Source organism: Nilaparvata lugens, chromosome 3, assembly GCF_014356525.2.
Source record: "Nilaparvata lugens isolate BPH chromosome 3, ASM1435652v1, whole genome shotgun sequence".
In the NCBI taxonomy this organism is placed as follows: domain Eukaryota; kingdom Metazoa; phylum Arthropoda; class Insecta; order Hemiptera; family Delphacidae; genus Nilaparvata; species Nilaparvata lugens.
The window spans coordinates 4,601,003-4,622,879 of record NC_052506.1 but is presented as its reverse complement, the minus strand read 5'-3'; the positions used below and the strand labels follow the sequence as shown (position 1 = coordinate 4,622,879).

Sequence of the window (21,877 nt, the reverse complement as noted above, 5' to 3'; positions counted from 1 at the left end):
TTTATAAAATTTAATAGTGATAATTATAGTGGAAACAAGATGGATAACCAACAACAGATTCTTAAATAAATTGCTAACTTTCAAAATACCTGCCAAGTTTGAGTTTTTGAACATATCTTCACAAGAACAATTTAATTTGAAAATGAAACATTCTGGGTTCATCAAAGAATTTTTTGTAATACGATGGTAATGATTTATACCGCTTAGGAGCCAGTTTTTAAAGAATTCATTTCATAATAATTTTTGTTTCACACTCTGTGAATACTGGAGTCCTGACACAATCTCTTTTATAACTTTGGAACCTGAGGCTCAGTTGCATAAATGCCTGTTAAATGTGATAAATGTTAAATGCCACAAATACCAATCAAAGTAGCATTATTTTCAAAAAAGTCTTTTCCAATTGTTTGTTGTAGCATTTAATCATAATTAAAATTTAAGGCTTTTGTCTTTTGTGCAACCGGGCCACAATCTTTCCACAAATCCTGCTTTGGCTGATGATCATATAGATAAATTCCGAAGATAAATATTTGCTGAGCTAGCTATTATTGGCGGTCTCTTTTATTTGAAACAATTTTAAATCATAAAGCTCTCGAAGAAGAAAATTTTTTATATGTTTCTTGATTATTATGAGAATGTGAAACTCTGTCTCCTATACAGCTGTAAACAGTAAACATAATTAATTAACAGCCTACTGATGTACAATACTTTGGAAAAACATTATCTAAATCCTTGGTTTTTAAAATTCTCATAGATAACTTTTAAGTAATCCTCAAATTCTAGTTTTCTATCAATTTATCTTCAATGTGAACTTAATTTAAACAAAATTCAGACAAGTAAGGGGAATTTTCAGTTCAAAAGTATATCACAATTTCCAAAATAACCTTTAAAATAAATTATTTACGGTGAACAGGCAATGAGAAATAGAGAATCATACCTAAGCACTTATCAAGATGACTTCCGTAACCCTTATTCCCGATCTATTATTAAAAAGTAAGTATTTTAATTCTGGTACCGTACTGTATAAGGCGAGATATAGGGCTACATTCCAGGCCTGATGCTATTTACTGAATCGATCTCAACAAAAAATTTGATGACAGGTATAGTCTAATGGCGCTGGACCTAGAATTACGCCAAATATCCTATTATATTAAGCTAGCAATTTCTGGATTTATATATCTGGTTATTTTTATATCTGGGGTTATTTCTATATCTGGCTATTTTTATATCTCGTTATCTATAAAACACTTATTGAAATGGGCTGCTTTTAAATTAATAAAACAAAATAAAACTTGTAGCACCCTTTATTTATTAAAAAACTTAAAATAGTTGAACAACTAGTTTCGGTTGAACCTGAAAATGGTTTTAGAACCGAAACTAGTTGTTCAACTATTTTAAGTTTTTTAATAAATAAAGAGTGCTACAAGTTTTATTTTGTTTTACTGGTTATCTATGTTTAACGGATCTCGAAAACTGCTCTAATGATTTTCACGAAATTTAGAACATAGTAGGTTTATGATATAAAGATTTGATTGCTCTAAGTCTCATCCTTAAGAAAACTCGCTGAACGACATTAAAAGGATAATTCATCCTTGGCTGAAACAGCTGTGGATAGTAAAAAAGTGAGTAAGGTATGTGAAGAATCAAAATATTGCATGTCCATAATTCATAAGATGACGTATAGCCAGCTGTGAAATATCAAAGTTAGTAGACAGTCTACTAACGTTGGTGAAATATAATACACACGATGATTTTAGAGAATTATGTTCTGTTTATCAATAAATAAAAATAACGAGCAAAGCTCAGTGCCTCGATATTAGAAGGTATTACTCATCCATGGTGAAAAAAGAAGGATATTGCCTAATATCAGAAATTTATTTTTTTAAATTTATTTCAGTTATAAAGTCGTGATATTGGGAAATAATTTTCTCTTTTCATGAGAACCTGTTGTTACATTTTATATTATTAGTTCTTCTTTTTTGATTTATTATTATTTATTTATTTATTTATTTATTCAAGGTGATACACATACTATAATTAGGAAAGAAAAAACAGGCAATTGCCCAAAACTTCTTCAGTTCCTGGATTTTCACATATTAAAAATAGTCCAAACAATTAGGTTAAGTTCAAATTTTGATTTCTGCCAAAGTTTCCGCACCATCCGAGGAAGATAACACAGATATAAAATTGATTTTGAATTTCACAATGTTGATATAAAGCCGAAAAACAATAATCAATCCGAAATTCAATTAAATTAATTGAAATAAATTAAAACATTTGAATACAAAAATTAGACACTCACTTTCAGCTACTTTACAGCTGTTTTTATCCTCAATAATATTCTGTATTAAATTTACACTATAAACAGAGATATTGAGGAATTTCTTCATATTAAGGTAAAATAGAAACAATATTGTCAGTTCCACAATATTAAACATATGTCGTTTTTATTTCACCTTATTAATATTCTATATTTGTCATATCCAGTATTTTGGATCAGGCTTAGAGTAAAACAAATGGATATAAGGTTTTGATTCAAATAAAAAATTTGGAAATTACGAAAACTCTACAAAATATTAGGGCCAATTAATTAATATATTATTTACTCGTATATATCGATGGGATAAATACTCAATTTTAAATATACTTTTACAATAGTTTAGCAATGATGAGTAGACTCATTTATTGTTGGTTTTGCAATAGAATACTGTCTTTTAAGAATGATATCCTATACAATTAAACGAGCAATTTCTGTTGATATATTTGGATGTTTAAATGTTTTTATGTTTGTATTTCACCGGATCTTGAAAACGGCTCTAACGATTCTCACGAAATTCAGAACATAGTAGGTTTATAATATAAAGATTCGATTGCACTTGGTCTCATCCCTGAGAAAACTCGCTGAAGGACATTAAAAGGATAATCATTATTATTATTCATCCTTGGAAAAACAGCTGATAATAATTATTTCGTCGTCTGTTGATGATGGAAGTGAGTGAGCGAGTTCATGTGTGTGGGACTGTGTCAAAATTATGACTCAGCTGTTGAACTTTTGTAATAATTCAATCAAGTACTTGGTGCCGGTTGCAAAAAAGCCGGGTTATTTTCAATCCTGATTGATTCCATTAGATCCATCTTTTTGAAATGGTCTTCTCTGATTTGGTTCACTTGAAATTTATCAGGATTAAAATTTAACCGGCTTTTGTGCAACCGGGCCTTTGTGAGGGAAATTTTTGCATTCCTCTGGGAATTAATCTCAATTTACTGTGATTAGATAGAACATTTCTGTAAGAACTATGAATCTTATTATAATTTCTTATTTCGTAATAAATTTTTCATTCTTTTCCACTCCAGAGCGAAGCTCGGTCCCAGATATTAATACTCTAAATAGTAATATGAGTTACAATACAATATTTTGATGATGTACATATTATGAGAAAGAATTAAGAATAATAAATCCAGTCAGTAAAGTAATATAATAGAATATATAGTTCACTTGCGAAGGTGATAGTACAGTTATACAAGTACGGAATATTATTGGGGATGAAAATAAATCAATAAAGAAAAGTACTGATAGTACAGTTATACGATTCTCATAATATGAGTCTTAACTGTATCTTAACTGCCTTATAGAATATTCAACAATGGTTGTCTCCATTCGTGAAATTTATTTAAATAATAATTATTAAAATTATTCTGCTCTCATGAATCCAACCAGTTCATTTTGTCATGAATTTAATTTTGTGAATATATTTGGTTCAGCTGAAGATGTGGTAGGTATTACCATGAAACCTGGTTCTGTAATTTAATATGAATTGATTTTTGAATAAATGAAAGTGGTATTGACAATATCAACGTATTATTCTTTTAATTTATAACTTTGATTTGATTATCACATGATTCAAGACCCCCAAAACCTCCAGAATGGACTAGAAACAATGAAGAGACTCTATATAAAAGGGATTGCTATGATTCCTCCAATGTAACTTATTATCAGCCAAAACCGATCGATTTTGAATGTGGAGAAGCTGATAATCAGTTTGGGGAACATCTTGAATACAATGATAAGGTAGGTATAACACAATATTGAAAAACATTGAGTTGACCATATTCATTTTATTTTTTATTCTTTGTAGAAAAATTAATAAATTTAATTGGGTAATAAGATTGCAAAAGCAAGCTGAGCAAACACACTTGAGAAATGAAAAACATTTTTCTATCACAATTATCTCGCTAAAAACTATTATAATATTGTCATTCCAAAACTGAGAAATCTGACTCCAGAGAGAAGAGTAGCCTATTTGAAGAGAATAACAAACAATTTTTTCTGTGCTGATTCTGTTTTTATATGATAAATTGTATGATTGCACCTTTATCGAGCATCAAGAGATAGATACTTTAATTGGATTAACTATCAATTTGATGTACACTACTAATTAATTAATAATTAGAACAAATGAGTGGAAAAATAGAATTTATTCAGTACAAAAGCTAATATTCATTTATTTGAACAAAAATCGAGTGAGTTACAAAAATATTAAATGATAAAATAATAATATCGTGTTACCTGGCTGGCTCAGGTCTGGTGTCAGAGTTTTCAGGTCGCAACTGATCAATTCCAGGGCCTCTGACTGCTTTTTAGGCAGCCGGGACCGACGGCTTAACGTGTCCATCCGAACATAGACATATCATAAATGATAACATTTAGTCTTCTCACATTTTTTATTTTAATATAAATGATAACAGGTTAGACTTCTTGTAAGGTTATCTAGTGCAGCAGAACAAACTCTCAAATTATTTTCTCTTTCTTCTATCCATTATTTGAGGGTTGTTCCTATTTTATTTCGATTTGGGAAATGGTTTCCAAAACATTTGTATTTGTTGTAAAGATATTTTTCTCTTCTGCTCTGATGCTCCTGTATTCGGGTTTCATTTTTTATTTAATAACTTTAGGCTATCACTTTAACATTGTGATTCTGTTTGAAGAAATATTCTCGAGGGTTGTTTCTATTTTATTTTGATTTGAGAATTAATTTACAAAACATAGTATGTTGTATTTGTTGATTTGTTGATTTGTTGTAAATATATTTTCCTCTCCTGTATTTCTCGTGAAATTATTTGCATACAGAATTATTTTCGCTAAGATTTATTGGTGCAATGACATGTTCTGTTATGTCTATATACAGTTTTTCTTTCTTATTATAGATATATTGTTTTTCTTATTATTATTGAATGGACAGCCACTTTGTTCTTTCATTTCTGTTCATCTGTTATACTAATTTTCTTTTACTTTTGTTATTCTGTTAATTCTGATGTTTATTTTATTAGAGGCTGTTTGTATTTTGAAATAGGTACTGTACGATATAGACATTTCATTTTTATTTTTATTTTTACTTTCACTTCTATTGCCAACATATTATTTTTTGCATTTTTTGTGATTATTGTTTGTGCTTTCTTTGCGAGAATAAAGTTGTTATTATTATTATTTGTGATTAAATTCGTTGATTTTAAGAGCAAGAGACTCAATAATCGCCTTGAAATAATATTTAATAGTTTAGTTTATTTGATTTTTGCACGGTTCAAACAATTTTTACAGCGTTTAACTATTACAGAAACAAGGCTTAGTGACTGCGTTGCGTGAGTGTGGCTGTCAATTGAACGATAACATCATGAATTCAATGAATAATTCATCGACATATAACACCAAAAAAGGTGAGAGTTAGTTGTACTAGCTATGAAAAAGCAATGATCGTTTTTACCAGGCTTACTTGTTTGTAGTGAAAAAGACAAGTCATTTTAGTATTTATTATTATTATTATTATTATTATTATTATCATTATTATTATCACTGATTGATTATATCAATGTACTTTTTCTATGGTTTTTTTATATAATGTAAAACTTGACTCCTCCAGTCAAACCTTCTTTAGAAGGTTTTGGAGAATTTATAATTCGTCTGGTTTATAATATTTGAAATGTTCTGCTGAAAGGGAATCTTCTTATCTTTTGTCATTCTTGCTTTTTTTATTATTCTTCATTTGTTTTGTTTGTAAGATTTCTTTTTATAAGTGTATTTTTCATTTTTGTTTGTTATATTTTCTATAATTAACTCCCTTCTTCTGGGGGTACCAGGACGAAGGAAAAAGGAAAAGGAAAGGAAAGGAATTATTATTATAATTAGCATTCTTCCTGTAAGCGATCTCTTCAAATATGATATCTTATTAAATAATTATTTTTCTAATAACTTTAAAGCATCAAGTAGAATTTTGCATGAGCGAAAACAAGGAGCTGCATATAGGAGGTTTATTGTGCCCGAATAAAATAACCATCATGATAAATGTCAACTTAGTTATCTTGTACCTACTATTTTCAATGAGTTACCAGATGATTTAATTGTTCTGGATAGAATTTCAATTGTTAAAAATAAGATAAAACACTTTCTGTTGAATAATTTGAGTGAATTTGATTGATACTTTTTTATCTACTTTATTTTCTTGTGTATTATTATTTGCGATAAGCAACAACTGAAATCCCATTGTTTTTAATATACTATTGCTACATATTGCTACACAATACAATAATTGAATGAATTATTATCAATGTATTACAATAAATATATTTTCTACTTAAGATTTACAATTATTTTTCTTTTGTTATGATTTGAATTAAATATAATTATTTTGAGATCACTGATTGATTATATCAATGTACTATTTCTATGTTTTTTTTCTTATAAAAATATAATGTAAAACTATTTCTATGTTTTTTTTTCTTATAAAAATATAATGTAAAACTTGACTCATCCAGTCAAACCTTCTTTAGAAGGTTTTGGAGAATTTATATTTCGTCTGGTATATAATTTTGTTGAAATTTTCCACTGGAAAGAAAATTGCTTTGTTTATTATTCTTCAATTTTTGTTTGTAAGATTTCTTTTTATAAGTGTATTTTTCATTTTTGTTTGTTACATTTTATGTAATATTTTATGAGGTTCCTCAGGGCAATAAAGGGGAAGACACGAAGAGACAGAGTTAGAAATGAGGATATAAGAAGAGAATTGAACATGGGGAGTATAAGGGAAAAGGTTGAAAGTATGAGACTACGCTGGTTTGGGCACATGAAGAGAATGAGAGAGGATCGGCTGCCAAGGAGAATGGTGGAGATGAGGATTGAAGGGAGAAGACCAAGAGGACGACCGCGACGACGATGGACAGACTCGGTGGCCAACGAAGTGGAGAAGAGAGGACACCAATGGCGGCAGGTGGAGGACGAGCGATGGTGGGAGGACCGAACAAGATGGAGAGGCATTGTAAACACCCAGACCCGGCACTAGCTGGAACGGGACCCGGATATGTATGTATATTTTATGTAATGAACTCCCTTCTTCCGGGGGTACCAGGACGAAGGAAAAAGGAAAAAAAGGAGAAGGAATTGTTATTATATGATAAATTTATAGTGGGTTTACAGATTCATATTCCTGTCGACACAAAGTGCATCGAAATTTATAAATGCTATATCATTTTCTTTTTTTGAAAATAACTAAAAAAATGTAAGGTGGTAGCAATTTGGATTGGAATTACATATTTATTTCCAACAAAAGTTATTTTTCAAATACATTAACTACTGAACTGAATCTTTTCAATTTTGTAGACTAGTCCATCTCAATATGTCAACTTTTCATCAAATTCATTGAATTTTTGGATAACTTTGTAGTCTACAAAACATTACCGTAGATAATGTTTAAAAATTATTCAATTGTTTCACAAAATACATTTTAAATCAATTATACGACTTGTGTACTAGGATTTTACACAAGTAAATACTTAGAATTTTTTATTAATTTTCTTACTTACTTACTCCCAGGGCCATTTATAGGCTATCTAAGTTGACATTTGGCCGCACCAACAAACTGTCTCCACGTAGTTCGCTCCTCAGCATCTCTTTCTGTCGCTCCAAGTCTCTCCTTGTCAGACTTAACCTGTTGCCACCATCTCTGTCCTGGTCTCCCACGGGGTCTTCTTCCTATAGTGAGGTCCACGTTATAATGGCAGTGTGTGATTTGCAATGGTGTTGCTATCCCAGTCTATTGTTCAACAAAGCAGATGGCGCTATCTCTTTCATGCATTGCGATGTTGCCACATCGTTTATCAACAATGTAAAAATTCAACTAATTGACAAAATATTTAATCTCAATCATAAACATTTATCATTACATCTTTGAAAAATATATCTTCTTGACAAATAAAATATGATCAACTATTTTCAACAATAATGATCGATAAAATTACACCAGTATCAGCTGATTGGGTCGAAACTCAAAAGGCTGAGATCTGGCAACCCTTTTCTCCTATCTTCCTACACTGCCATTATAACGTGGACCTCACTATAGAGGGTTGGATGTTGAAACTTGTTTCAGCTTGGACTCTTTTCCTCTTGTGAGTATGTGCCCAGCCCATTGTAATCTCCTACATTTTATGTCACTTACAATGTCTGGTTTATTGTAGAGGTCTCTGATTATTAATTTTCTAGTCTATGAAACATCTCAGTAAATTATCTTTCTTGTATTTTTATTGATTTTTTCTAGAATATCCAGTAATACAATGCAAAGCTCTGAAATTCAATGATAATTGTGACTGTGATTCAGATGATTTGGCAGTGCAAAATAGTGAGCGATATCGAGATCCTTTTCCGTTTAGGGTTTACGCAGTCAATTCAGCACCTAACTACCGATCACCAATTGAAGAGGTCTGCTCAGGTGAGAAAAAATCAATTGATTTTTGTTGATCAAATCTATGTATTACTTGATTATTATATTTGACTAGCTGGCCTGGCGAACTTCGTACCGCCGAATAGTTTAATGCATCTCATGACAAACTTTAGCTGGATGCACACCTGAGGAGACGCATTTTATTTATATAGATAATTTTTCAACTGCAAAATAAATAACTTACTAAAAATCAAATAATTCTGAACACCGAAGACAGCACAATTATTCGAAACAAAGCAATGTCTTTAGAGCATGTAAGTCTTCAACCTGAGGCCGCACTGCTGGATGGTTACACACACAACAGTCATTTTGTTTTTAGTCGGGGCGTTTAGAATAAAATACATGGGGCGGTTATGGAGCAGCACACACTCTTGCCTATTATCTACCGACGGCTGTTGTATGACGCAATTATTATAACAGCTTATTTTTATTTCTGTGTGTGGCCAGCTCACAAATCTTTTCCCATAAGTATTAGATGTGAACTTTGAAGGACCGTAGGAAAGAGTCCTGAAGTCGGATTATAAACCTGGCCATAAACCTGGTCCTGAACATAACGAACACAACTAAAAAAATCATCAAATTCGGTGCACACATAAAAAAGTTATTGAATGTCAAAATTTGAGGCTCGATTTTTATTTATATAGATTATAAATTCATAGACAAGTTTAAGAGTCACTATATATTGTTATCTGCATGAATAGAGCACATCATCGATTAATCAATCAATGCATGGATGAGGATTAGATGGAGTAGCTCTTCATCTTTGTCATAGTCTCTTCTATCTTTGTGGGATTTGCAGCTTTCTTGCTGCAAAGGCTTACTATAGATTTATCGATCTCTGTGATAGCTAGCAGATATTGGCACTTACAAGTTGTATTTAAGCACTTACAAATTGTATAAATACAAGTATAAGCGCATTGCATTAATTATATCGGTTTAATTTTCTCCAATTTCCATATTTCATTGATGTATGGTTTCTTTCTGTAGCTTATTTCAAATTAATCAAATTATTATTAATAATAATAATATATTGTATGATATACTGTGTTGAAATAATGACATCTTATTTTATCTTGTACACTAGTAGTTCTGTGAACAGTAGACCTCACGCAGTATTCTCATCCACAAGTACCTGATTGAAACTGATTGGCTTCTCCACACATCTGTGTAATCACTTGTCAGCTGATTTATGATGAATAATTATATAGTCTGATTTTTACTCTAATATTGGCGTATGAAGGAGGCTCCTTTTTCCTTTTATATTATCCTTGTAATGCAAAATTTCCAAAAACCTATATACGTCGACGCGCAATTAAAAAAGGAACATTCCTGTCAAATTTCATGAAAATCTATTACCGCCGTTCGCCGTAAATGCGCAACATTAAAACATATAAACACATGCTAAACCGTCGACTTGAATCTTAGACCTCACTTCGTTTGGTCAATAATTTAACTAATTTTCTAATTACTATTCTAATTAAAATTCTAATTACTATTATCGTTAATAATTTTTGAAAATATTCCTTTTGCAGGTCCCAGTTTCTTCAACAAAAGGAGCACGCTTGGTATATCAGAGTACATGGATACCATTAGCAAGGCTGGTCGATCGACTATGCTGGCCATTCAACAATTTCGAGAGCCCACACCTTCTAGCCGACGTAGGCTGGAAGGGCAGTGTATTCAAACCTGTTGATTGGAATCTGAATAGAATATTTGAATTGTATTCGAGTGAACATTGTTACAATGAATTATAGAGGAGAGAATATCAAGGCCTAGTTGCACAAAAGCCTGTTGAATTTTAATCATGATCAAAATTGCAGGAGAACCATCCAGAATTATTTTTTCAAAAAGAAGGCTTCTCTGATTGGTCCTTCTGGAATTAAGTCGGGATTGGAGGTTCACAGTTTTCTGTGCAACTGGATCCAAGTGTATTAAAACCTGTTTATGTTCAATCTTACAGGAATGAATATCATAAATTTAATGAATTCAAATGAGTTTTAACGAAATAAGTGTAAAATAAATAACGGAATGTATTCAAACATGTTGATATATTATCTAATTGGAATAAATGTCAATAATGTATCGGAATAAGTATTGATCGAATTGATTATAAAATAGATAAATGATGAAAACACAAGAATATTGTTAATTTACCTAATATTATCCTAATTACCTAATATTTATTATCGAATTTATTTTGGAAAAAGATAGCAAAACTCCATCTATTTTTTGTCAAAATAAACTATTGATATTAGAAAATAGTCTTTTGTCTTCATCATGGATAGCTATCACTACAGTTTCCTCACCTAATACAGTATCATAAGTCAAAAAAAAGTTGGAGTGAATCCAAAACGTTGATTTTTGATTGAGTGAATATTCTTTTATTGATTCAATGATTGACAATGAATTATTTTTCAGGATTAAATTATAATAATTGAAAATGAACTGGAATATATGATAAAAAACTCGTATTTTAGTTTTTGAAAAAAACTAATATAAATTCCATGTAGAAGGAATATCGACTATTAGAATAAATACCGTATCTCAAGATTTGAGAAGTGTATTCAGGAATAATCTTCAATTTATTAGAAACAATTATCCTGAAAAAGTTGTATATTTCATGTAAAAAAATCTATTCTTCTTTTTCTTCTTCTTTTTTCCTCCTCTTTCTCTACTTCTTTTTCTCTTCCTTTTCTTCATCTCGATTCCATTCACAAACCTTGGGCTTAGTGTGGGCATTGAACTGAGCAAAAACTGAATAATATTCAGGAATTATCTTGTAGATAACTGGAGTAACATTCTTTTCTTGTCATAGTCATTCAATGTCAGCTGTTTTCCATGCATGAAATCAATACGGTAAACAGCTGTTTGAAGAAAAAATGAACATATGATTCTCATTACAGCATACTCTACTTCTTACACCAGTTATAGAATAGACACGGCCTATTGTATATTCATACTGAAAGTCGATGAAGCCAACATCTACTGCCATATCTCCAAATCGTGACGTCAGCAGCAGATAGAAAACTTTTCTGTAGAGTTTGTTTACATTGTTTGCCATAGCAGATTGTGTCTATTTCAGCGGGAGCGCAGCTGGAGTTTACCATTTTAATGAATAATAATTTACATCCTTCTGAAATAGACACAATCTGAAAGTTTTTTATCCGATGATGACGTCACGATATGGAGATATGGCAGTAGATGTTGGCTTCAGAGACTAGACTTCCCAGCGTGTCTATTATATAACTGGTCTAAGCTTTACTGTAATGAAGCCATATGTTTTCTTTACAGTCGAGTATGTTTCCTAGTTCCGAAATAGGAACAGCACAACTGCTACAAAAAACCACCTTCAGCGCTCGAAATTGAAGTTTTATCAACCTTCACAAAATACCTGATTTGGAATTTGTAAACTAGGCTATGTTTATAGAATGCATGTAGTAACGTCAGCACAAGCAAGTAATGCTTTATATTTCTCAATTATTCTTCTTCAGTGTACATTACTTGGACATGAATGTATTTTTTGTCATAGTCATTCAATTTCAGCTGTTTTACATCCATGAAATCAAGCCGGTAAACAGCTGATTGTAGAACAAATAAACATATGATTCTCATTACAGTATACTATACTGTAATAAAATCTTTACTGTCGAGTATGTTTCCTATTCCGAATTGGGAATTGGGAAAACTGGTACGAAAACCGCCTTCTAGCGCTCCAGGTGGAAATTTTATCAACTACAATCAGGAAATTCCTGATTCGAAACTTGTAAACTAGGTTATGTTTATAGAATGCATGTAGTAATGTCAGCACAAGCAGGTAATGTTTTCTGTTCCACAATTTCTCTTTTCTATATTATTATGACAAAAAATAGTGTAAGTTACTTGGACGTGAATGTCTTTTGCAGTGCTCGAATGAAATCCTAGTCTCGGCTAATGCCTCGACTAGAAACATCATTCTCGCCTGCAAAAGGCCCCTTACCATCCTTGTTACGTAAAATACTATTACAACCTATAGAAGAGGCAGGTGTCAGTTATAGACAAAATCCACCAACACTTCATAGCACCGCATCGATGGGAATATAAAAGGATAACAGTAATAAAAATAGCATGTTTTCAAGGTTTTTCTGTACACTCTGAAGCCTTTCCCGACACCGCTTATGGGTGAAAATCCGGAAAATCCAGAAATATCGCGGAAAATGTAAAAATAGAACAGACCTCACGAAATTGCATGCAACAACGTCAGAAGGGAATAGACTGTGTACAAGAGGGTTGTGTGATACTGAATTAGATTATAGACATCTATCTGCATGTAAGGATGAGGATATCTGTTATAGAAAGTCTAGCCTACTCTAACTACAAAGTTGGGATATAGCGTGACTTGGCCAATATAGACCTACTAGGTCATAAATGGAAAAGATATAGTGCACTGATGGTTGTTCTATATTGTAATCGTCTTTCCTTTGAAACTACTTCCTCTTGCACACACTCTCTCCCTGTCTGTCTCTCTCTCTCTTTCTTATGAACCAAGAACTGTAATCTTTCTCTCTCTCTTCGTTTTTCTCACTCTTCTCTTCGTTTTTCTCACTCTTCTCTTTGATTTTTCTTTGTTATTTGTTGCTCCCTCACTTGGACACTTCCTACTCCCTTTCTTCTTTACTCTCTCTCTCTCACTCTCTCTCTCACACTCTCTCTCATAAACAAAGAACTGTTATTTTGCTCTCTCTCTCTCTTAGTTTTTCTCACTCTATCTCTCTCTTCTCTTGGTAGAGAGTTAGTGGGAAGAACACTTCGAATATTCTTTCCAAAGAATGAACATTGATATGTCCAAAACTCCGCCAATTTATTTAGATGCATAACAATATTATCTATTTTATCTATAGTTATTACAAATTGTTTTTTTTCATATACAGCTCAATAATTATTTTCTTAATTTATATTTTGTAAATTCATCTATAATTTTGCTGTATTGTAAGCTATTGTATATAAGTGTATAAGCCAGTATATATAAGTAATCTACATAAATGAAGTACTCGATCAATCAATCTCTTTCTCATGAACAAAGAACTATAATATTTCTATCTCTCTCTCTCCCAGTTTCTCTCACTCTACCTCTCTCTTATCTCAAATTTTTCTTTGTTATTTCTTGCTCCCTCTCTTGGACTCTTTCTACTCCCTTTCTTCTTTCCTCTCTCTCTCACACACACTCTCTCACTTTCTCTCATAAACAAAGAACTGTAATCTTCCTCTCCCTCTCTTAGTTTTTCTCACTCTATCTCTCTCTTCTCTTTGATTTTTCTTTGTTATCTCTTGCTCCCTCTCTTGGACTCTTCCTACTCCCTTTCTCCATTTCACTCACACACACACACACTCTCTCTCTCTCTCTCTTTCTCTCATGAACAAAGAACTCTAATCTAATCTTTCTCTCTCTCTCACTCTCTTAGTTTCTCTCACTCTATCTGTCTCTTCTCTTCGATTTTTCTTTGTTATTTCTGGCTCCCTCTCTTGGACTCTTTCTACTCCCTTTCTTCTTTTCACTCTCTCTCACACACATTCTCTCACTCACTCTCTCTCTCATGAACAAAGAACTGTAATCTAATCTTTCTTTCTCTCACTATCATCGTTTCTCTCACTCTATCTCTCTCTTCTCTTTGTTATTTCTTTGTTATTTCTTGATCCCTCTTTTGGACTCTTTCTACTCTCTTTTTTCTTTTCTTCTCTCTCTCTCTCTCTCATGAACAAAGAACTGTAATCTAATCTTTCTCTCTCTCTCTTCGTTTTCCTCACTCTATCTTTCACTTTTCTTTGATTTTTTTGTTATTTCTTGCTCCCTCTCTTGGACTCTTTCTACTCCCTTTCTTCTCTTTTCTCTCTCTCTCTCTTACTCCTCCTTTGCCCTCTTTCTTATCCAACTTCTATATCACCTTTCCTACAATCATGGTTCCTTCTCTTTTACACGTTGACGTCTCTAGTTTATCTACCCCTACAATCGTCTTGAATCTATTTATTTTTCAATAATAAAGGAAATCAAGTGTCTTTCTACCATGTTTCTTTTTTGTGTTATTTTCCTTCTCTGTTTTCCACCTTCTCACTCATCTTCCCTTCTCTCCTCCCTTCTCCTTCTCGGTTCCTCCTTCTTTCCCTTCCATATATCTTCCTCCACCTCCTTCTCCTTCCTTTTCCTTTTCATTCCCCACCTCCTTCTTGTCTGGTTTCTCAACCGTCTACTCACTCTCTCACTCTTCCTCTTTTCCCACCCCCACTTCCTCTACCATCACTTCCTCGAATCTACTTCTCTCTTTTCTTCTCCTCCTCACTTCTTATAAGTGCTATCATAATTCTCCTTCTCACTTTCATTCGTATTCTCCATCACGATCATTCATTCTCCCTCTCCCTTCATTCATTCTCCCTCTCTCTCCATTCATTCTATCCCGTCTTATTTTCCTTTCATCATCATCATCATCATCATCATCATCTTTTTTTCTTGTTCCATCGTTCTAATATCTTTCATTTTCCCCCTTTTCCTTCGTATTTATCTTCTTTTCTCATATTTTTCCATCATCATGTTTTTTCACTTTATCGTCTCTTTTCTCTCTCTCTCTTCTCTTTGTTATTTCTTGCTCCCTCTCTTGGACTCTTTCTACTCTCTTTTTTCTTTTCTTCTCTCTCTCTCTCTCTCTCTCTCTTAGTTTTTCTCACTCTATCTCTCTCTTTTCTTTGTTATTTGTTGCTCCCTCACTTGGACACTTCCTACTCCCTTTCTTCTTTACTCTCTCTCTCTCACTCTCTCTCTCACACTCTCTCTCATAAACAAAGAACTGTTATTTTGCTCTCTCTCTCTCTTAGTTTTTCTCACTCTATCTCTCTCTTCTCTTGGTAGAGAGTTAGTGGGAAGAACACTTCGAATATTCTTTCCAAAGAATGAACATTGATATGTCCAAAACTCCGCCAATTTATTTAGATGCATAACAATATTATCTATTTATCTATAGTTATTACAAATTGTTTTTTTTCATATACAGCTCATAATTATTTTCTTAATTTATATTTGTAAATTCATCTATAATTTTGCTGTATTGTAAGCTATTGTATATAAGTGTATAGCCAGTATATATAAGTAATCTACATAAATGAAGTACTCGATCAATCAATCTCTTTCTCATGAACAAAGAACTATAATATTTCTATCTCTCTCTCTCCCATTTTCTCTCACTCTACCTCTCTCTTCTCTCTATTTTTCTTTGTTATTTCTTGCTCCCTCTCTTGGACTCTTTCTACTCCCTTTCTTCTTTACTCTCTCTCTCTCACTCTCTCTCTCCCTCCCACACTCTCCCACTATCTCTCATAAACAAAGAACTGTAATCTTCCTCTCTCTCTCTTAGTTTCTCTCACTCTATCTCTCTCTTCTCTTTGATTTTTCTTTGTTATCTCTTGCTCCCTCTCTTGGACTCTTCCTACTCCCTTTCTCCATTTCACTCACACACACACACACTCTCTCTCTCTCTCTCTTTCTCTCATGAACAAAGAACTCTAATCTAATCTTTCTCTCTCTCTCACTCTCTTAGTTTCTCTCACTCTATCTGTCTCTTCTCTTCGATTTTTCTTTGTTATTTCTGGCTCCCTCTCTTGGACTCTTTCTACTCCCTTTCTTCTTTTCACTCTCTCTCACACACATTCTCTCACTCACTCTCTCTCTCATGAACAAAGAACTGTAATCTAATCTTTCTTTCTATCTCTTAGTTTCTCTCACTCTATCTCTCTCTTCTCTTTGATTTTTCTTTGTTATTTCTTGATCCCTCTTTTGGACTCTTTCTACTCTCTTTTTTCTTTTCTTCTCTCTCTCTCTCTCTCATGAACAAAGAACTGTAATCTAATCTGTCTCTCTCTCTCTTCGTTTTCCTCACTCTATCTTTCACTTTTCTTTGATTTTTTTGTTATTTCTTGCTCCCTCTCCTGGACTCTTTCTACTCCCTTTCTTCTCTTTTCTCTCTCTCTCTCTTACTCCTCCTTTGCCCTCTTTCTTATCCAACTTCTATATCACCTTTCCTACAATCATGGTTCCTTCTCTTTTACACGTTGACGTCTCTAGTTTATCTACCCCTACAATCGTCTTGAATCTATTTATTTTTCAATAATAAAGGAAATCAAGTGTCTTTCTACCATGTTCTTTTTGTGTTATTTTCCTTCTCTGTTTTCCACCTTCTCACTCATCTTCCCTTCTCTCCTCCCTTCTCCTTCTCGGTTCCTCCTTCTTTCCCTTCCATATATCTTCCTCCACCTCCTTCTCCTTCCTTTTCCTTTTCATTCCCCACCTCCTTCTTGTCTGTTTCTCAACCGTCTACTCACTCTCTCTCAATCAAAAATCAAAAATCAAAATCATTTATTTGCCAATTATAAAGATAACAATAATGAATAAATAAATACTTCATACTTATACAGAATAAATAAAATTTTAACTTAAAATTTAATTGGCGTTGCCACAAAACCTAAGTTTGTGTGCTAGCAACGAGTACCAAAAGATTTCATTTAATTTAACATAAACATAAAAGATGATTAAACATTTTATTTGAATGGTAGTAATAATAAATAAATAACTTAATATAATAATAATTGTAGTAATATAATATCTGAAAAAAATAGAACTTAGTGAAAATAATATCAAAGAAAAAAGTTTTTTTTTAATAAAGTAGATTCTAACTGTACATGAGGCGAAAAACATTGTTACTTCTGATCCATCTCTCTATATTTTTAATGGCTGATTTATTAAATCTATCTGAGATTAATTGGTCTGGCAAAATATTCATCAATCTATTACTCATGTATATGAACTGCCTGCGGCATACTGTTAAATTTGTTCTAGGAATGCGGTAATGAGATGATGAACGGAAATTATACGACGGAATGTTAGTTTCAAAGAGATTTTTATACTTATGAACGGCTAGAATTAAGTTTTTCACGTAAAGTTGTCTCACTGTTAAAACTGGGAACTCTGCAAAAGGCTATGGCTGGGATATCGTCTTGGTCTTCCAAGTGCAGCTTTCAAAATATATCTTTGAATTACGGAGATTTTATTAAAATGGATGTCCAATGCTCCACCCCATACCCTAATACCATATTGCAATATGGACTGGGCATATGCTGAATAAGCCATCTTTATTATAGTTGGGTCATTGAGCTCATTCAATCTATGGAATTTGTGAATTATGTGTTTTATTTTCTTACACATGTTATTTATATGTGCATTCCATTTAAGATGAGAGTCTACAAAGACTCCTAGATATTTAGTTTCTTTCACGTTTTTTAATGAGTGACAATCACAATCTCCATCACCAGTCCGCAATCTTTCCCGTTCAAGACAGATTGAAGAGTGTATTCTGATACCAGTATTCAGAATATCTCTGGGGAGAGAGCTCACTGCTGGTGAGAATACCATATATACACTCTTATTGGCATTCAGTGTAAGAATTGTTGGTCAAGCCATGATTTAACACGTGTGAGACCAGACTCTGCCAAGCGCTTAGCTTCATCCCAGCTTGAACCAGTAAAGACCAATGCCGTGTCATCAGCAAAAGAGATCGAATGACAACCAGCTATATCAAGTCTCAATAGGTCATTAATATAGAGGAGAAATAGAATTGGTGACAGAACCGTTCCCTGTGGAAGGCCGAACTCAGTTAAAGTTAGTTTACTGGTTTTTCCATCTATAGTCAGAATTTGTGATCTGTCTTTCAATAATTCTCAAAAAATTTCAAAACTGTGCCACGAAAACCTATACCCTCCAACTTTCTCAAGAGAAAGATGTGAGGAATAGTATCAAAGGCCTTGGCTAAGTCCAAATAGACAGCCAAGGTCCTTCTGTTCATCTGAAAATTATTTGTCACAATCCTCACCAGCTCTGATATTGCATCCTCAGTGCATTTTCCCTCTTGAAAACCAAATTGATTTTCTGCTATTAAATTATGCCTTTGAAGATATTCATCATACGTACCTTCATCAATTTTTCAAAAATCTTAGACAGGTTACTTATTAAACTAATAGGGCGATAATTTTCAGGAGCTTGTCTCTCACCTGATTTAAATAGTGGAATTATATTTGCAACCTTAAAGTGTGAAGGAAAATGACCTGTTTCGAAACATTTGTTAAACAAAATTGATAAAGGCTGAGATATGTATTCTGATATATTTTTCAAACAAACATTGCTTATATTATCAATACCAGGAGATGAATTAGTTTTTAATGTATTTATCATGGCAGCAACTTCATCGGAATTTGTAGGGAAAATGAAAAACGAATCTCGAAAATGTTGAGTATGTGGAACTAAAGTTGGTACTGGGTGACTTGAGTTCAAACTATTATTCAGATTTTCTGCATAACTTCTACCTACTTGCGAGAAATAATTATTTAATATTATAGGTCGATGTCAGGAGCTTTTCTATTTCGTTTTATATCTAAATTTCCTCTATACAGAGCCACGTCTTTTTGTTGTTCCCTTTACAAGTTGACATTTTAGTTTTAAAGTAGTCTAGTTTAGCTTTCTAATTATGTGTTAAGTAGATTTCTATAGTTTTTGTATCTAGCTTTCAGTGTAGCATTAAATGGTTGGATTTTTAGTTTTTTATGTAGTTTGTCCCTCTCTCTTATGGATTTTATTAGCCCTGAAGTTATCCATTTTTTTAATGGTCTATTTTTATTTGTCATTTTAATTTGTTCGGTCGCAGAATCTATGTGGTCCATCAGTTTATTAAAGAAAGCATTTATTTTGTCATCCAAATCAAGATTAGCCTCATTAAAAGTAGTTTCATTCTTCCAACTTTCCTGTCTCAACTTGTCGTAAGGTTCTTATAGTTTATCCGTTTAATAATATTCTCCTTTACATCAATATAGCTGGGTTTGAATTTCCTATGTGTAGTGTAGTACAGAAGTGGTCAGTAATACAGGTCCTTTGAACAGAGCTTATTATGTTTTCATATTTAAAATTAGCATTTTTGTAAAAATGTGGTCTATGCATGTACCTGTATTGTGTGTTACTCTAGTAGGTATATTAATAAGAGATCTCAGGCCATACTTTGCATTAGACCGCTATATTCATTTGCCAAACTACTGTTACGTAAGATATCAATGTTTATATCTCCTATTAAAACCGCATTCTCATTCTTATCAATATTTCTCAGAATAATATCTAACTCGTTAAAGAAAACTTCAATATTAGCAGAGGGTGATCTGTACACGGCAATCAACGATACGAAGCAGTCGAATGCTTGTAATCTAATCGAGACGATATCAGCCTCCGAGCTCTCACAATTGACACAGTCAAACTTTATGCCATCCATCACAAACAAACACAGACCGTTACTTTTGTTCAGCTGGCCTGGCTTATCAATAACCGAGTAACCGTGGATACTGTAAGAGTTTGTGGTACAGTGGTACTGTAAGGTTTCCAAGTTTTTGTCGGAATACTGTAAAAGGCAAGTTTCTGGCTGAGTCTGGCAGAATATTAAAAAGTTTCAAGGATACATGATTAGGACTAGTTAATACTTTTTTCAGTCTTGTGTAAGGTACATCTATTTTTGTCTTATTTCGTGTATTATGGCTGTGGTTGTCAACTCTGCATCTATATGATCCTATATCATTCTTTACTTGAAGTAGGAGTTTTAAAGCTACCATAATGTAAACTGTCATAACTTTTTCTCTAATAAATAATGGCTTGCAATGATATATTTATTGAAAAAATCCAATGGAAAATTCGAAACCGTTTACGATCTGGAAAGAAAACGGAGTTTAGCACTCTAACAACCCATAACTCGCTTATTGGACCACTTAAAAATTTCAGTTGCCACTTTTCTCACTCTTATAATGATCTTAACAATTATATTAAGAACGATTATCCAATTTAAATAAAAATAAAAAGGTGTACCGGAATGCCTTAAAGCTGCATAATAATGGAATAACATTTTTGATTCTGTGTGCTGTTTTTACACTCAAGGGGCGTTTACATATCAGTCAAGTTTATTTGAATTCTAGATTTTCATAGAATGAATGCATTTTTTTTAACTTGAAGTCAAGTTTTCAAGAACATAAACTTGAATTAACTCATTTATTCACTTACTTAAAAATGACAGGAATAATGTTGAAATATGTAGTGAGTAAACAATTCAAAAAGAGGATACTTGGATTTTTAATTCTTATTTCATGATAATTAAGAGTAGCCCTAGCAAAAAATGGTAACTTGAATCCACCTATACCAATGAAGGTCCTTGTTAAAGTTTTGTAGATGTTAAACATGTTTGATTTTTGGATTCTACTTGAATCTTGAAGGTGCAATACAACCTACAAATATGAGATAAAAAAACAGTTGTAACTGAATTTTAGATTTTCATTAGCATTTTTATTTTTTTGTATTTTTAGCCGGTACAATGTTTTGTAATAATATTTTGTGCGAAATAAATTAATTTTTGAAAAAAAAATTGGAATGTATTTAAACAACTGAATGAAAAATATGATGCAAGAAAAGTATGAAACGTAAGAAGAAAACTCTGAGATTGACTAGTAGTTCTGTGAACAGTAGACCTTACGCAGTATTCTCATCCACAAGTACCTGATTCAAACTATAGACCTTATGGAAATACAGCAATAGAATGGCTTCTCCACACATCTGTGTAATCACTTGTCAGCTGATTTATGATGAACTAGCCGTCAGGCCCGCTTCGCTCGCCATATCCGTCTAGCCAGGGGGCTCCGCCCCATGGACCCCTGACTGGATCGTCCAAGAATGAGATCAGCAGGCTCGCTTCGCTCGCCTGCATTTTTCATTTGGGCATTTTTATCATATGTTAGGACAATCCAGTCGGGGGTCCAGACTAAACGGCTGGCTAAACGGATATGGCGAGCGAAGCGAGCCTGACTGCTAGTAAAATAATATTCCCAGGATTGAAGTAGCAGTGCCCAATCAATTTTTCCGCGATAAATGCATTTAATTCTTCAACTTGGTGCCAACCTAACAAAGTCAACTCACTTAATGCCAACCTGACAAAATTATTAATTTAGTTGCCAGTTAACACTGTTTCGAAGAGGTAAAGCTGAATAATATTAATATATTTTTTAACTCTATCTAGATTATATTT

At 32.8% G+C, this 21,877-nt stretch overlaps 1 protein-coding gene across 1 annotated transcript; it reads left to right on the top strand.

Moving 5' to 3' along the window:
- Window positions 1-662: 662 nt before the first annotated feature.
- On the top strand, window positions 663-11,022 carry LOC111059899. Its single transcript, XM_039422646.1, has 5 exons — window positions 663-990; window positions 3,904-4,066; window positions 5,610-5,709; window positions 8,580-8,750; window positions 10,295-11,022. The coding sequence occupies exons 1-5, from the start codon at window positions 914-916 to the stop codon at window positions 10,453-10,455; spliced, it is 672 nt and encodes a 223-aa protein (XP_039278580.1). The 5' UTR covers window positions 663-913; the 3' UTR covers window positions 10,456-11,022.
- The last annotated feature ends 10,855 nt before the right edge of the window (window positions 11,023-21,877 follow it).

Coding starts and splice junctions, on each gene's coding strand:
- LOC111059899 (XM_039422646.1), top strand. CDS start 914: ATGAGAAATAGAGAATCATACCTAAGCACTTATCAAGATGACTTCCGT. Junction 4,067..5,609: donor ATCTTGAATACAATGATAAG/GTAGGTATAACA, acceptor TAACTATTACAG/AAACAAGGCTTAGTGACTGC. Junction 8,751..10,294: donor AATTGAAGAGGTCTGCTCAG/GTGAGAAAAAAT, acceptor TTCCTTTTGCAG/GTCCCAGTTTCTTCAACAAA.